This window comes from Macrosteles quadrilineatus, unplaced genomic scaffold (assembly GCF_028750875.1).
Source record: "Macrosteles quadrilineatus isolate MER2022 unplaced genomic scaffold, UCM_ALF_1.0 Scaffold_4__1_contigs__length_99947679, whole genome shotgun sequence".
NCBI lineage: Eukaryota > Metazoa > Arthropoda > Insecta > Hemiptera > Cicadellidae > Macrosteles > Macrosteles quadrilineatus.
In genome coordinates, this window is record NW_026542597.1 from 77,598,457 (window position 1) to 77,615,816 (window position 17,360).

Below are 17,360 nucleotides of genomic sequence, written 5' to 3' on the forward strand. Positions count from 1 at the left end.
GAAATGGGCCGAATGCACTACTAGGGCAATTCCATTAATTTACCTTGTATAGAGCGTGCAAATCGGCAACCGGATACCGGGCGGCCCCATTACATGATGTCACCGGATGCCTCAGCGCAATCCGGTGTATAAATGTGGCTGCGAGGCGGCGAGGGAGCCAGTAAATGATGTAACCATAGACAACAGGTGTTCCCTCCTATCTCCCTGCTTCCACAATAATTCTCCCCCCTTTATTCTTTACTTATCTCTTCCTCTATCCCCTTTCCCCTATTATTCATTTACAATTTTATACTTCGTTTTCACGAGCTTTGCTTTTCCTAATTTTTATGTGAAATCGATTTTTAGGATGATTCAAAAACCACTATGCAGCATAGAACCATGACGTTTGTGAACCATATTGTGGACATTCGTTCATTCCGAGAGTGTTCTGTTAATTGGTATTCATGTTTTAACTAAAAATCGGCACCCATGTGAAATCGTTATGTATCCAGCTGATAGCCCAATGCAAATCTAATGGAAATTGCAAGTTACAAGTTCTAACTTGTAACTTGTAGTTTATTACGAAATGGGCCCCTGGAGGCGAGTTAGCGTAGCGAACGAGCTAACCTGAAGGCAAGTGAGCGCAGCGAACGAGCTCCAACCTAAAGGTGAGTGAGCGTAGCGAACGAACTTCAACCAGGACGTGATTGAGCCATGCGAACGAGCTCACTTATGGAGTTAAACGGGGCAAAGCCCGCGGGTACAACTAGTACTAGATAAAACGTACTCCTCATCCTCAAGGAGGATGTTTTATCTTTGACAATACTTTCTCCAGTGCTCCCATATATCTACTTTCTCCATATAGGGGGAGGGAGAGACCGGCTTAATACCAGTCAGTCCAGTCCACGTACTCCCAGTTTAGTCCAGTCCAGTATGCGACCGGTTATTGTTTTGTTTGTTTTCGGTTTGTTTTTGTTTATTCACATTGAAGTCACTCACTCACAATAGTCACAATCTGCTGAGTGCTGCTGACTAGACTTGACTGACTGACACTAGGCTAGGCAGTTTTAAGTACTTGGTTAGGCCAGGCCTATATTTATTTACTTAGAGGCCTACCTCAACAAAGTTTCATTATTTTCACTGATCTGTGTCTGTCCTGTGTGATTTATTTAATTAATTCAGCCATGGAAGTGGAAGAGAAATTTTCAGATACAGATAAGATTCAGTTTATTTTAGGTGAGTTGCATGCCTTAGATTAAAACTTTAACCATAGGATAAAACGGTCATAAAACCTATCCATTTGTGAAGATTGTTTCAGTAGGCTATTAGTTGCAGCAAAGTTAACTCACAGCACTTACCTTAAGAGGCCAAAAAAGAGTTCGGGTAAAAACTTACAGTTTCTTAACTGGACTATGCTACTTAATCGGCCTACGCATTGAATCTTATTGATTCAATTAGTAGCCTAAGTTTAAACCTTCAATGTATTTTTTCACTATCAGCAACTTTGGTTGGTTAGGTTAGGTTAGGTTATGACAGTTTAATTATATTATTGATGTAGCCTAGTAAAAATATCGATTATTAAACAATAGGCCTATTTTTTATTCAATAGTTTCAATTGATATTATTTAAGCATTGCCCAATGAAGAAACTGTACCCGGTGTTTCTCCCAAAAGTGCCAAAGGTAAAAAGTGTTTGAAATAGGTAGGCTAGGCCTAGTCTAATTTTGGTAGATAAGGCAAAAAATGCAATATAACATAAGTAAGTAGGCCTAGTATAAGTTCAGTAAGTTATTATACCGCTGGTAGTTTAAATATAGATAACCTCAGCTGCAGAAACCAGCTACATCGTTACAATACGAGAAAAGGAGAAGACCTAAACGTTCCTTTCTGCAGGCTCAGTAAACAAAAAGACTGTTATCCGGTCCTTGGCATCAGACTCTATAACCACCTGCACCAAGACATAAAGTCACTCCCTCTTAAGAGTTTTAAAAAGAGAGTGGAGGAACTACTCAAGGCGCGGCCCCTGTACTCCATGAAGGAATATTTCACAGAGGAAAATGGTGAATGGGCCTTGTATTCTACAGCCATGTTAACCACATAAATTAAAAAGTACTAAAACTAAAATGTTTAAAATGTTTTTTCTTTGACGAAATCTATCCAGTCACTACTGGTCATCGATGGATACATGGTATAAAGGTATAATGAGCAAAAAATCCCATTTTTGGGCGACTAGGCTTATTAGTGATGTGACGAGTCCAGTAAGTTAGGTATTTCCTTGACTCGAGTCCAACTCGACTCACAACTAAGTTATCTCAACTCCAGTCAGACTCAACTCAGTATTCATTGGTAAGTTATCATCAACTTCAATCTGACAAGTTCGGGTCGACAGCAGCGCAGCCAATAGGGTTATGACTTTGCGAGTCGGCTCGACTCACATTCATCCAGCAGCATTTAATGTTACGCGAGTCAACTCAGTTACGTTCTGAGTTCGTGTAGGTTTGGCTTTCTCCGTATGAGTTCAGTTTCTTGACTCGGAATTCAGCCAATAACGTTTTAAGTTTCGCGAGTTGGACTTGTTTCTTTCCAAGTTTTTGTAGGTTTCGCTTTTTTTTCTCCGTATGAGTTTGGTTTCTTGACTCACCTTGAGCATAGATAAAACTACAAACAATAGACCATTAATTTTGGTCTACAGTTTGTGATAAAACTTATTTTTGAGTCTATAGCGTTTAAGTTTTGTGAGTCGGACTCGTTACGCTCTAAGTTCAAGTAGCTTTCGGCAATCTTCGTATGAGTTTGTGTCCAACTCGAGTTGTGAATGAGTTGACTCGAGTTGGCTCTTGACTTGAGTCAACTCGACTCATAAACTCAACACATCACATCACTAAGTTTAACTTATTTGGTTCTAAAAACCGCCTAGAGTCTAGAGTGTAAAAAATGCCAACATTGGCTATTAGCGAATATCGCATACTGTAGCCTATAGGTAATTTGCTATTACCGTAATAGGTACTCATGGTAAGATCTGGACTAGGGACCGATTTACTTTTTGTTTTGAGGTCCCAAGAGGACAAAAACACCATCCTTTCAAATTCATATATATATTTCTACATACCTGTGTGTCTGTTAGCACGATTCGAGCAACAATGATCCGATTTTATTCATCCGATTTTTGGGGTGAAAATAAGATTTTCCCATCCTTCATCGCAAAAACTTTAATTTTTCAATTTATTTTCAAACCATTTTGTTGAGCTAAAAAAACAAATAAGTTTAGGCCTAGGCCTGAATTAGTATATCCCTCTCTCTGTTACACGTCGGATTTCTGACGCATTTACACCATTTGTGAACAAACTGCCAAAGTTCAAATTCCGACGCATGTAGCAAGCGTTCACGTGAATGCTCACCGTTTGTATAATTTTAATAATTTCTGCATGATTTTTTCACTATTTTAAAGTAGAAATCATAAGCTTTCTTATAGTACCACTTTGTATGTTTGGCAACAGATGTTTTTATTATTTAGGTACCGGTAGCATTGGATATGTGATGTATTCAGCTATCAGACCGGCAATGTAGGTTAGTGAGGTTTAGTTGTGTGCTGTTGCCTATGATCAACGTAAGGTTTTTTGTACATAGAGTAGCTATTTTAGGGTTAGACCATAAACATTGTATGTTTTTGAAAACTAACTTATATTTTATTTCAAAGTTTGGCTATGAAACTTTGTTTGGTGAACTGGGTTGAAGGGGTGACGAATGAAAATAAATAAACTGTATTAGCTTGCTTGTCTATGGACAATAAAATGAAATTTGGAAAATTTGTTAACTTCGTACTAAGCTATCAATATTTAAATAAAAAAACACCTTATCGTCTTCCCAGTAGCAGCAAACCTAAGAAAGTTCATCATATAAAAAATTAATGATATTAAATAGGATTTAAATCTGACAATTTTAAGGGAATAATTTAGTAGAATTCCAGCCAGGTACTGTAGATGGAAATTCGCTTAGTCTGCAGGTTTGCTGCATCGGGGGTATTTTTTGTTGATGAGTTTTGTCTAAGTTTTTCTTAGTAGTTCCTCCATAAATTGCTACAACCTAGGCTACCATATAATAGGACATGTGAACATTTATCTATACAAAATAAATGGTTTTTAACATATCAGTATCACACATCCTTGACATTTTTTGCAGGGCTTTTCGACCTTTTGACATTTTACCAATTAATGGGCTCAACATGTTTACAGTATCCTAAATTAAGTTTTGATCCTATATCAATCCGAGAAATTCTGTATACTCTATACTTGGCTTAAGTTTGAATCATCAATGTAAATATTTGTCGTCAATTTAGATCTTGATTGTTTTGTAGGCCTATTGAGAATTATACAAAATTAGATTGACCATAATTTATCAGGGGATTATTGCTACTTGAGAATTCATTAACACATAGAAGATTTAGAAAACAGATAAGTGTTTATCATTGTCGTCTGACATGTTTGCTTGAAATATTTTTCCCCCTATGCTGTGCTGTTGTCGTTGTGAGAATGTAACCTGGTTCAACCCATTCACGGCCATACTCTGTGTGTCCTGCGCTCTCTTACAACCAAGGACGTACAAGACAATCAGTTGCCTTAGAAGAGCCCCTCCCCCAAGTCCGCAGCAGGGCCCTATCTGGTTGCCATCCGGTCCTGGAATGTGCAAGTAAACCCAGTTTTTAAGCTGTACCCTCTAACTGAATGGACGTCCTGGGAGACAAAGGGCATTGAGCAATACTTGAGAATATACCAGAGTGAGCTAATGATTTTAACAAGAAATATTGAAACATTAAGAAGAAAATAATAATATAACTTTTTAATTCGGGAATATAAAATATAATTAATTCAATTAACCTACCTACCCTGATACAAAAACAAAAATTGTGGTATGTAGAGGAGACGCTAAAAGAATGGGTGCGCTATTAGATAGCTCTTTTAGTTGCCTCTTACCACAAGCTACTGCTATAACTTACCATGTTTTCCAATTATTGTGAAAAACCTTTAAAAAGCAGAACATTTTTTCTTTCAGTTTTTAGTGGACACACACACATACACACTCAGTACGGTATGGCTAAGCAAAAAGTATCAAAATCATGTCACGTAGGCCTCTCCCGCCAAGCTATGCTACAGGCAGGTGAACTCCAAATGAGCTTTACATTAAACCTGACCAAGAAAAAATTCAAACCCTGAATCTACTGTACTGGTATGTCTTCTGGCTGGAGAGACATGTTTATTTGGCCATTAAACAGATTTACTAGTCTTCTGCACCAACAGCACTGATCTACCAAAAGCCCAAGTGACAGTTCTAAGCTTGACTTTCAGTTCCACGTTAGGCATAGGATTAGGCCTAGCATTCAGCCTATTTGTTGAGTTGTACTCGCATAAATAGTTCAAGTGCAAGTTTGGTTCCTTTCTCCAATATATCAGCCTTTGGGCTAATACATTTTTATTTTCAGTGCCAAAAAGAGAACCTAATGACGAAGAATGTGTCAAAAACGTTAAGAGCAGTTGGCCTCCACAGGAAGAATCAACTTGCAATGAAGACCACAGGTAATTTTATTTTATTTTTGTTTTAAATGTTAAAAAGTGGTTGTAATTAAGAACAATTTTGTAGCCATCATCAATGTTTCTGATATTGTTGCATGTTTATTTTTAGGGATCAGTCTAAACTCTTGAGTTTAAGTTAAATTAGCCCAGTCAAAGAGGGTTTTGTGTCGTTGCCCCTCTTTTTTTTAAAGAGGTTGGCGGCCTCTTTTGACCTTGCATTTGCCCGTCCACATAGACTAACCGCCCGTGCGTGGAACGTTTACAGCAAAGCAAGGAGTGAGCCGGTACAGTACAGAGGTGAACTGTACTGATAAATTTTAGTGGCGGTGACCAGGATCCGAACCCACGACATCGCTGTCTTGGGCCCGAAGTCCGAGACGCTACCGACCAAGCCACCGACTTACTAAATTAGGTGAAAGTTGAATTTTTGTAGGATGTTAGTAAACAAAGTAGACAGTAAAAAATTTCAAAGTCCCCACCCCTCTTGGTTTCTCTCCCCAACATGTTTGGGAGTGGTCCCAAACATTGCAAGAGCAGTACAGTAGACACTACTTTGGATAAATACTCGTAACTCAAAAGTTACAGACGAGATTCTTTTTTTGTATATTACACCTAACAATATGGCGAACAATTTATGTTGGATAATAGTTCTTTTGTATATAGCATAGTTTAACCGTAGGCCTAATACTGATATACATACAAAAAAATACTCTGCTAGTCTGCTAATTACAAAAACTTTCTTTAACCAATTATATCTTTTTATAGTTTCACTGTAGGAAGAAACATTTTGACCAAACCTACAGATAATCTAATTAGCTTTAAAATCAATACATACGTAAATAACAATACGTATCATTAAAATTATGGCTTCATAGAGAGCAATGAAAAAGTAGAATACCGCACCTCGCCGCACCTGCGCTACTCCTAGCCCTGCCCTTGCTGCCGTTGACACTCGCCGCTAAGTTGCACTGTACTTGTATCTCGTATTTGTGTACTCGTATCCGTAAATTTGAGTTATTTAATGCAGCAATTTAATAATTTTTCACTTCAACTTTCAATAAGAAAATAGAGATTTAGCTTACTTGTATCACTGATAAATCACACACATAAACATTTCACTGTCTAGTAGGTTCTGTGGTTTAGTTTAGAAATCTTAGTTTTGTGATTCATTTAATGCAAGATATGGTTTCTTAATGGTTATAGCTTCTATATGGTTTCTTGTTTCTTGCACAATGAATAATATGTTTACTAATTTTCTTTTTAAGTCGTTTATTGTAACCTCTTTAGACCTAACTTTGATAGACTTAAAACTTCCCTATGTTCTAATCATATCCTTCCTGTATAACATTTCACTGAATGATTTGCCCAACGTATTTTTATTGCTTCCAAGCCAACTTTTGTTTCATCACAATTGTAATAGGAGTCGCATACCGGCCCGGTTGAAAGTAATATTAATTCACTAGTACTGCAATCAAAAGGATTATGCTGACAACCAGTCTTTGATCTTTGACAAATCCTGCAAGTTGATTTGCGGCTTTCTCTCAATTCTCCATGCTGCTCGTGGGCATTAGTTTAATCATAGACAAAAAGAATTAATTATAGACCGTCAGCTGTGCTGCGATTACCATAGGTTCTGGCGCACATTGCTCCAGCGCCATGTAGTTATGGCTTTAGCGCTACTTAACTACACGGCGCTCCCAGCGGTGTGTGCCAAAACCTATGGTAACCATAGTAACGGCAGCACGGCTGACAGTTTATATTTAATTCTTTTTGTATATGGTTTAATCCAAGAAAGCTTCTAAAGGCTTCACTAATCCATAAGAATGAAGGAGCTCCTAGTATCCATTTATTTAAGGTGCTCTCAGTTTTTCTTTTGCTTTTAGTTAGAACTCCTATTGATTTTAACAATTCAATCAATGCCAGATCTATATACAATATGTCACTCCAATTTCCAGACCAGAACTCATCTTATTGTTTTATTGTTTTTTTTACAGGGAACCTATTACAGAGAAAGTCAAGGATGAAAATCAACATATGTCACAAGTAAGTAATTTGCCTGTTCTCTAGACCGTACTATTTTGCCAAAAAACCAAGATCACCAAGAAAAATGGGTGTGTGTTTTGTTATCATATCAAAACATGAACCTAAACTATATAATTTACTGTTGTAGACAATTTTTAGTTCCCAATGTTCCTCATTATTCTTATTTCCGTTCAATGGTATAGTGAGCGGGAACGTTTGTTTACACTCTGCTTTTCCCAAAAACACCTAAATATTTCAAGGTAATCTGTTTTTTTTTTTGTTTTTTTATAGACAATTGACAGCTTCTTGGACTTAATAAAAATTTATGACTACTCCACTGCTTCCATTAGGTATATTTACCAATTTTTTATTGAATAGTATACAGGGTTTCCCACAAAGAGGTTAAAGACGTTTAATTTTATATTCCTAGACAGAAGTAAATAAGTAAGTCCAGTATGTACCAAAAGCTTAAAGACCTTACAAAATTTTTAAAAATAGGTTATGAAAACACTTCATGTGAAAATTTCAGCTTCCTGTCAAGTAGAAACAATATATGTAGCAAATTGAACATTCTACTGATTTGCTACCTTATGGCTACCTTATTTGTTTAGGCCCTCTGTGTTGGCATTTATCGTTAAACAGTGGTTTGTTTGAACAATATTTTTTGAGCCATAATGTTATAACACTTTAAATACTATTAAAAGTCTGCTCAAAGGCTTTTGAAGAATAAACAAATATTATATTCACACCATTAAATAATATTGGTTGGTGTCTAAGTATCTACAAAGATCATTATGTACAATATGTACATATAATATATATATAATATATAATATATTCTAACCATTTCATATCTTGAAATTTACAAAAATCTAATGATATCAGGATTTTAACATCTTGGTGGATGATCTTCTGAAAGACAGCGCAAACCCTAACAGTGATGTAAAAGTCAAATCTGAGCAGGACACAGAGGAACCTGAAGAAAATGTTCAAGACTTAGTAGAGTCCAGGGTTGCTGAGCCTAATCCATCCGATTATGAGATGTCTACACCTCAGGTCAGTTTCAAATGAGCTGATTTTTTATTTAATCTGCTGGACAATAGTCAGTGTATTTCCAGACTAAAAAGTGATGCTCATGTGTTGGACCTGAGCTACAGATTTCTTTAAATCTTTAAATGATTGATCACATTTTTGACATGCCTTGATGAACAGATGCTTCCTGCCATTTTTTTTTCAAATATTTTACTTATTGTTCTCATATGCTTATGAACAGATTGTAAAATGAATTCTAATAATAAAAAAAATATTTGAAAACAATATTGTATTTAGAATGAAATCAGTCATAAAAACTGTTTGCAGATTTGTTGGCAACTAGTGATGTTGAATCCCAAATTAAATCCTAACATCTAATCCCACAAATCCAAGTGCAGTTTGAAAAAATAATGTAATCTAGCATGAAAATGTACATGTTCATCGTCCGATCGGCAACAGCGAAATGAAATTAATACTACTTTATCGCCAAGAAACATTTGACAAATCCAGCAGAGCAAACTTTCCACATTTCACCTGTTATTTAAATAATAAAATATAATTTTTCTAGGAGACTGTTGGATCTGAAAGTGACAGTAGCGAGAGTCATTCTCCAAAGAGAAAAAGAAGAAATACCACAAGTAAGACCTTGCCAGTAGTAGCAGCCACATCAAATGAGATTCAAACACTATCTTCAGATTCAGACTCAGAAGAGGTAAGACATCATGTTGAGTTGTCATAAAGTCCATTTCAGTTAGTTTATAATAATGTTTGGACTCAACCCTTTTCAGATTAGTTTTTTATGTCAGCTAAAAAGTCAAAATCTATACTACAGTGGAACCTTGATAAGAAGACTCTCGATAACAACAAGTCACTCTTGATAACAAGTGGCATTTTCAAATCTCCTTAGTTTTATTTTACCCCTAATCACATGCTATTACACACCTTGATAAGAAGTCAACCTTGACAAATGGTTTTATTTTACAATCCCCATGTGAGTCTTGTTATCAAGGTTCTACTGTTTTATAAAATTGAGGTGTTGTCTGCCTGTGTGGCCCTCGCGACCAAAGTACTAAATTGATATACCCAAAATTAATCACAAAGATGGTCCACATATTTAGGAATGTTTTAGGCTTATAAACTTTGAACTTTGATATTGTAGGCTATTAATAGCTGCCTGTAGAAAAGGAGTAGTAGCATTTTAGTGAGTATTAATTTGGTGTAGTGTGCATTTATAACTAGAGGTCGCCCCATGGTCGTAAATTCGACCAAAAATATGTGTTGTGCAAACTTCTCTATTACTACCCCATATTGTAAATAAAACATGTGATTGGAATTTCTTCCATTCGTTTTAATTTTCTGTTTAAATATTTCGTCATTAGCATGGCAATCCATAAGCCCATGCACATTTTTTTTAAATTTTTAATTCCTTTTTTTGTGATTATTTTGAGCTATTTTAATTTATAAAGGAATTTTCTACATCTACAGGAAAATATCTTTCTAAACAGTATGCGTAGAATTTCCCTGCAATGCACACGAGCTGAGAAAAAAGGTTTTCAAGAATCAAGCTTGCCTAATAATACAATAAAGGATATCAGGACTTAAAAACCTTGATCACGGCAATCGCCATCATTGTCTCCTGTGAGCAGGGCAAGATCAAATACATCTCCCGCGATGGGGAAGACATCATCATCATATCTTCCGATTGTGGCAAATTTATGAACATCCACCTCCACCCCGTTTGTAAAGACATCATAATCATCTCCTGCGATTGCAGCAACATTTTGAACCTCCTTTGTGATTACAGGGAAATTATTGCAAAGCAACTGATAAACCAAAACCTATATTGTACATGCATTCTCGGTAAACTGACAACCAAATTTTGAAATCAAAATAAACATCCCTACTTTTAGGTAAATGGTCCTGTCCAAAGAACAGCTGGTCTTAGTCAGCAACAATGCGACACAACGCTTCTCACTCACTCCATTCTACACTCGACATCCTTATGTATAGTTGGGTTAAAATACGCTCAGTTTGGTCCAAAGCTTAACTATTGGATGGATCATCATGGTATAACAGTATTATATTTTTCTTGTCTAAATCAAGTAAGAAATATAATATAAGTACAGGGTTTGATTACAGTTAGTCGTTGGGGATTAGGCTTGGAGAAGAAATTCAGAGGAGGCATAGGGGTTTGGCTCATATGTGGCTATGGCCACTATATCACTACCTATCTCAACTATGTATATAGATTGGTCTGTGGTTAAAGTTTCCATGGGTTATCTGACTTTGCTCTTTTTTTAGCGAATTTCCCAATTTCCCATATAGGGAATACGTTATTGCCGTAGGTCTTATAGTAACCCCGGGACCGATTTACTTTTTTGTTTTGCCCGTGCCTCGCCAAGAATGGTGATGAAAATATGCTGATTTTTCCCTGCTCGAGGATTAAGCGCTTATTCTTGATGTAAATCAATTTTTAATGTCCATGTTACAAAGAAAAATACTTTACCTATGTGTTTCTTTCCCAGTTGAAAGACATGAGGCCGGTTTCATGCACCGCAACAATCGCACAATATCTAGCGGCTGACACTTTTTTGTCGCGTAAAATCACTTTCGAGTGGTGAGGGAATTAAAAAGCTCAGAGCTCAGTCAGTGTTGTGCTGTAGGAATGATGAATGAGTAGTAAATGTGGACCTTATAAACGTTGAACATGCTATCAACCAAAAACCGTGTAAAAGGGTTTGGGTGGTTCATCCCATAAAATCATTTTGATTGCAGAGAGGAGTGTTTTTTATACTTTTTGAAGATTCGAAAGCAGACAATGCTTTATTTACTTATATAAAAAACATAAAAATTACAGCTTGAATAATGTTAATCCACTTGAAAGTTTGAAATGTCATTGCAGACTAAACTTGACATAATTTATATTGAAAATTAAGGCCAAAGAACTAATTTATATTTATATATTAATTACTAACAAGTGTACATGTTGCTCGAATTCGAGCAATTGCAAAGTATTACAGGAGTTATTTAAAAACGAATAACAGTCATATTTACAATGAGTTAAAAGAGTCAACTCAAAGATTACCGGAGATCATGTTTATCTTCGTTATTAATAAACCTAAAGCATTCCGGCCGGTTGCCGGGTTTCTCCTTCTCAAAATGCCTCGCTGTACAGGCAACACAGGTCACTGATAGAGGGTCAATTGAGAACGAAAAGTCGTTTTGGGGTAGTGTTAGGGCGCATTTGTAACCTAATAGTTGAGATTGTCCAGGGTCAGGTGCTGACTGTGATGAGTTAAGCCTATTACGCGCCACTGTTCTGTAGCTGCGGTCGTTATCACGATTACGCCTCCTGTCTATGTTTCGTTGCCGTCGCGTCGGAGGCATTTAAAAGAAAAAAAAACAACAAATAAACAAATTATAGCTACACAAAACAACGATAAATGCACAAGTTACAATCATGCTAACACGATCCGTCATAGCGACACAAAACAACGATGAATACACAAATACTGTACAACCATCCTAAAACGATTCGTCTTGGGGGCATCGATCTCTTGGGGGTTATGTTTACACAAACTCAAATAGTAAACAAATGTACTCAATGCGTTTCATTGAATTGAAAAATAAATAACAGCAATTAAATCATACAGCTGATCAAAATGTAAACAATTAGGTTCTTCATAAGGATAACATGGGAACTTTCAAAGCCACTGGGGCAGAGCCCAAGGGACTTTAAAAAAATGTAAGGTCAGTTTGCAAATCTACACGACACGCTCTTTCCAATGAGACGTCAATGAATAAAATCGGTTAAGAAATGGCGGAGGAGTTCAACCGACAAACTTTCATGTAGCGTATTAATTATATAGATATATAAATCGGGGAGCGAGCTGGCGTAGTGGCTAGAGCGCGGGACTTCGGTCCGTGAGGTCCCGGGTTCGATCCCCGCCAAGTCACCAATGGATTTTATCTAAGTGATAATGCCGCAACCCCTAGGTCTAGCCTGAAGTAATGTGAAAAACAATCCCAGGCTCGTGCCTAGCGTCCTAGGACAAAAAAAAAAAAATATAAATCAATATACAGGGTGAGTTTTAATTGTCCCCCCCAACTTTTTTCTACATTTTTTTTAATATCAATCCCTGACCACTTCCAAACATTGTTGGGTAGTAAGTACTTCATTTTGACAAGGTGGTCATTTCCGGCCGCCATCTTGGATCTGCCATATTGGATGCAAAATATTTTTTTCAAATGTAAAGGTGGGTTTGTGACCCATTATTTTGAACCCTGATTACAATGCCACAAACCGTTTAAAAAAATCTTGATTCATTCCAAAGTTATGAGGGCTTTTTAAAACTTTATTTTCAGCCCATTTTAACATTGTGCATTTACAAACTAAGACCATAATCTCAAAATAGTGCTAGATAAATATAAGTATACACCACCAGTCATTGTCAACCTATTTTCTCTTTGTTATGACTGATGTATTTTTTTCGGCCGCCATCTTTGATCCGCCATTTTGATATGTGATATATTATTTTAAATATTAAGTGTGTGTTGTGACCCATCATTTCGAACTACTTTTTTATGCTAAACTCAATGCCGAAATCATTTTTTTGTTATCAAGTTTTATTTATGAGATATTGCATTTTTTTGGTTAAAAATGTGAATATTTCAAAATCAAAATATGAAAATGAAAGACGGACCATGGAATTGAGTTCAGCTTAAAAAAGTAAATGATGGGTCACAGCACCCCTTTCATATTAAAAATAATTTATCATGTTTCAAAATGGCGAATCCAAGATGGCGGCCGAAAAAAATACATCAGTCATAACCAAGTAAAAATAAGTCGACAATGACTGGTAGTGTATACTTATCTTTATCTAGCTATGACGAAATTTCGGGTTGAGAGACAAAATCAGATTTAAAAGTACGTAATTGACGTCTCACCTAAAAATTCTGTCACACCTTAAATTTGTCCAGATAGCCTAGCCTACAATGAGATAGTCCAGGGCTCTAACGTGTTCGTTAATTAATTATCGTTTCGAGTTTATTGGCTCAGAATATTAAATACAACAATTATGCTTACAATGTTAAGCTTACCTTTAACAAGTGCTCATCATAGCCACTCGAAAAATATGTGAAGCTAAATTTAGAATTTTGAATAAACTATTGTGAATGCGGATAACCTAATTAATTGGAAACCTAACTAAAACGTGATTCGGTCGTTATACTTGGTAATGACCAAAGTAAACGTGTCGGGAAAATTAGACTCGGTCGATCACCAGAGTCGATACGGGGTTTCTTGAATCAAATTTACGTGAGACGGTTCGGGGTTAACGGAATAAGTTGTACGTAAACCGTTCTGGCAACTTAAATGATTTCCGAAGCTGGTGTAAGACAATTGGCCACCGCTGCCTAGTGAAAAAGTGAAAAATCTTCCTTCCTTAATTTTGTAGTTTTTAACCTCCTTGAATGTTAGTTAAAACACAATTGAATAACTAATAAGTAAACCAAAAACGATACTCAGTGGTCTGGCAAAATAAGTTAATCGATGGCCGTGAGAAGATAAGAAGTCTGAAGACGTCAACAAACAAAACAGTAAAACACAGTAAAAGACCAATCACTTAAAACGGTCTGGATGAATGCTAAATCATGTAGGCCTATTGTGATTTTTACTGAAATCCTGTGAAAGAGAAATATTGACCGTGGATCAAAAACATCTTTGAGAAAATAGTTTTCCACAATCAACTGATATTTGGAAAAGGGTAAGTTTAAATATATTTAGAAATTATTATTATTTTTATATTGATAATTTTATAATAATAATTTTTATATATTATTTATACCCTTTTAAGCTTAAATATAGACTGTCAGCCGTGTTGTGGTTACCATAGGTACGCCGTAACTACATGGCACTCCCAGCGGTGTGCGCCAGAACCTATGGTAACCGCAGCACGGCTGACTGTCTATATTTAATTCTTTTTGTCTATGCTAGTATCATTCTGTGGTTTCGGCAAATCATAGACCTTACCTGGTTGGCCGAGACATCAAGGTCTTATGTGGTTTTATAGGGAATGATATAAAAAACTAGCCAAAAAACTGGCAGCAACACATTTATATTTAGGATTTCAAAGTTAATTGCAGGAATCTAAAAACGGTATGACAATTAGTTATTATCAGGGTGTCTACCAACCGGGAAATCCGGGAAAACCGGGAATTGTACTTAATTTTTTACTGGCCATGAAATGTACGGGAATTGTCCTTAAATGCCAGACTATGTCCTTAAATTTTTAATGGGTCATAATTTTATTGATCGCTAGTTGGTTAGGAGCACATAAAAGGTTTATCAGATGTTTGTTTACATTTTCATAATTTATTACTAGAGTATGCAATAAAAATCCCATTAACAATCTCAAACCCATTAATATTTTATCACGACAATTAAGTGTCAAGTCAAGTACTTCCAAGAACTGTTGACTCAGTTAGCTAGCTCATAAAAGTTGTATCACTTTTATTCCTTTACAACTTCTGTTTTTATTACTAGGGCTTATTATGAGATTATATTATGAGGAATTATTATGAGATCCCAAACCTATTTTATCGTGAAAATAATAGCTTTATAATGGCTGTTAAATTTCACTTCTTACTTGTACTTGGCTTGAACATTCATTTTGCCGCGGCCATTGCCTAGTGCCATAAAACTGTTTATGGTTTCATATTAAACATGTAAATAATCTACAGTCTTATTTTGTAAGTTAACCCCTTTTTTATGGATGTTTTATCTTTCAATTGACAAAACTACAAGCATTGTTATTTGCATTAATGTTTTATCACTATGTAGGCCTTCTTGGTTTCAAATTATGTCATTGCATTTTCTGTATCTTTGTCTTATATTGTTGGCTATTCAGGTTTAAATGTTTTTTGTTTCCCATATATTTATTTATTGAGTTGTATGCTTTAAGCAATCTAAATCTTAAGAACTAGAATGATGATAGTGACTTTGCTGCTATTATAACCTCATTGTTTGTTACCCAGTTTATTTAGGCCCTCCTAAATAACTAGTAGTACGCTTATTCTGCACGTAACAGGATGAGTGAACATGAGCGCAATAATGAAAGAGTTTACCCACACCTAGCACACTTATCGGTGTCACTGGTGTACACAATAATGTTATTTGTATGGGCAAATCGACCCATGAGTCGGGGCAAATAATGGTGAGTCGGTGACTCAAGTCGGTAGCGTCACGCGAACTTCGGGCCCAAGGCAGCGATGTCGTGAGTTCGGATCCTGGTCACTGCCACTAAATTTTATCAGTACAGTTCACCTTTGTACTGTACCGGCTCACCAATTGCTTTGCTGTAAACGATCCACGCACGGGCGAGGTTAAAAGAGGCTGGACCAACCTCTTAAAAAACCAAATCTCAGTCAACAACAATCCTAACTTCTCGTCCATTAATTAACCAAAGTCATTGGTGATATACGTAACGTATTTCCTGTTTCCCCCTCTTCTCATAGCATTTTATTATTGCAGATACGTTAATCTAACTGTCACAAAGAGTTCCCACACTCTGGACTGTTCACCTTGACTACTTCCTTTACCACTTCCTACGTCGTGGACCTGTTTCCCTCTCTTCTCATAGCATTTTATTATTGCAGATACATTAATCTAACTGTCACAAAGGGTTTCCACACTCCGGACTCCTCGCCTCGACTACTCCCTTCACCACTTCCTACGTCGTGGACCTGTTTCCCTCCCTTCCCATAGCATTTTTAGAATTGCAGATACTGTACATTATTCTAATCATCACAAAGGGTTTCTACACTCCGGAATGCTCGCCTCAACTATTTCCTTCACCACTTCCTACGTCGTAGACCTGTTTCCCTCCCTTCCTATAGCATTTTAGAATTTCGAATAGATTAATTTAACTTTCACAAAGGGTTCCCACACTCCGGACTGTTCACCTTGACTACATCCTTCACCACTTCCTACGTCGTGGACCTATTTCCCTCCCTTCCTACAGCATTTTAGAATTTCAAATAGATTAATTTAACTTTCACAAAGGGTTCCCACACTCCGGACTGCTCACCTTGACTACATCCTTCACCGCTTCCTACGTCGTGGACCTGTTTCCCTCCCTTCCCATAGCATTTTAGAATTGCAGTTACATTAATCTAACTGTCAAAAGGGTTTCTACACTCCGGACTGCTCGCCTCGACTACTTCCATTACCACTTCCTACATCGTGGACCTGTTTCCCTCCCTTCCTATAACATTTTAGTATTGCAGGTATATTAATCTAACTGTCACAAAGGGTTTCTACACTCCGGACTGCTCGCCTTGACTACTTCCATCACCGCTTCCTACGTCGTGGACCTGTTTCCCTCCCTTCCTATAGCATTTCATTATGGCAGATACATTAATCTAACTGCCACAAAGGGTTCTCACACTCCGGAATGCTCGCCTTGACTACTTCCTTCACTACTTCCTAAGTGTCGTGAACCTGTTTCCCTCCCTTCCCATACCATTTTTAGAATTGCAGATACCTTATTCTAATTGTCACAAAGGCTTCCGACACTCCGGACTGCTCGCCTCGACTACTTCCTTCACCACTTCCTACGTCGTGGACCTGTTTTCCTCCCTTCCTATAGCATTTTAGTATTGCAGGTATATTAATCTAACTGTCACAAAGGGTTTCTACTCTCCGGACTGCTCCCCTTGACTACTTCCATCACCGCTTCCTTCGTCGTGGACCTGTTTCCCT

The 17,360-nt window shown here is 36.8% G+C and overlaps 1 protein-coding gene across 5 annotated transcripts in view; it reads left to right on the forward strand.

Annotated features, from left to right (window-relative positions):
* The first annotated feature begins 1,068 nt into the window (after window positions 1-1,068).
* The window catches only part of LOC128992121 (zinc finger protein OZF-like), a 76,434-nt gene continuing 60,142 nt past the window's right edge, over window positions 1,069-17,360 (forward strand). For 4 of the 5 annotated variants that reach the window (XM_054415549.1, XM_054415544.1, XM_054415547.1 and 1 more), the window contains exons 1-5: window positions 1,069-1,215; window positions 5,455-5,548; window positions 7,540-7,588; window positions 8,453-8,623; window positions 9,168-9,311. In XM_054415549.1, coding sequence (XP_054271524.1) covers window positions 1,164-1,215; window positions 5,455-5,548; window positions 7,540-7,588; window positions 8,453-8,623; window positions 9,168-9,311 — 510 coding nt within the window. In that variant the 5' untranslated portion in view covers window positions 1,069-1,163. The remainder of the gene's footprint in view (window positions 1,216-5,454; window positions 5,549-7,539; window positions 7,589-8,452; window positions 8,624-9,167; window positions 9,312-17,360) is intronic. The other variant, XM_054415546.1, reaches the window with a different exon arrangement.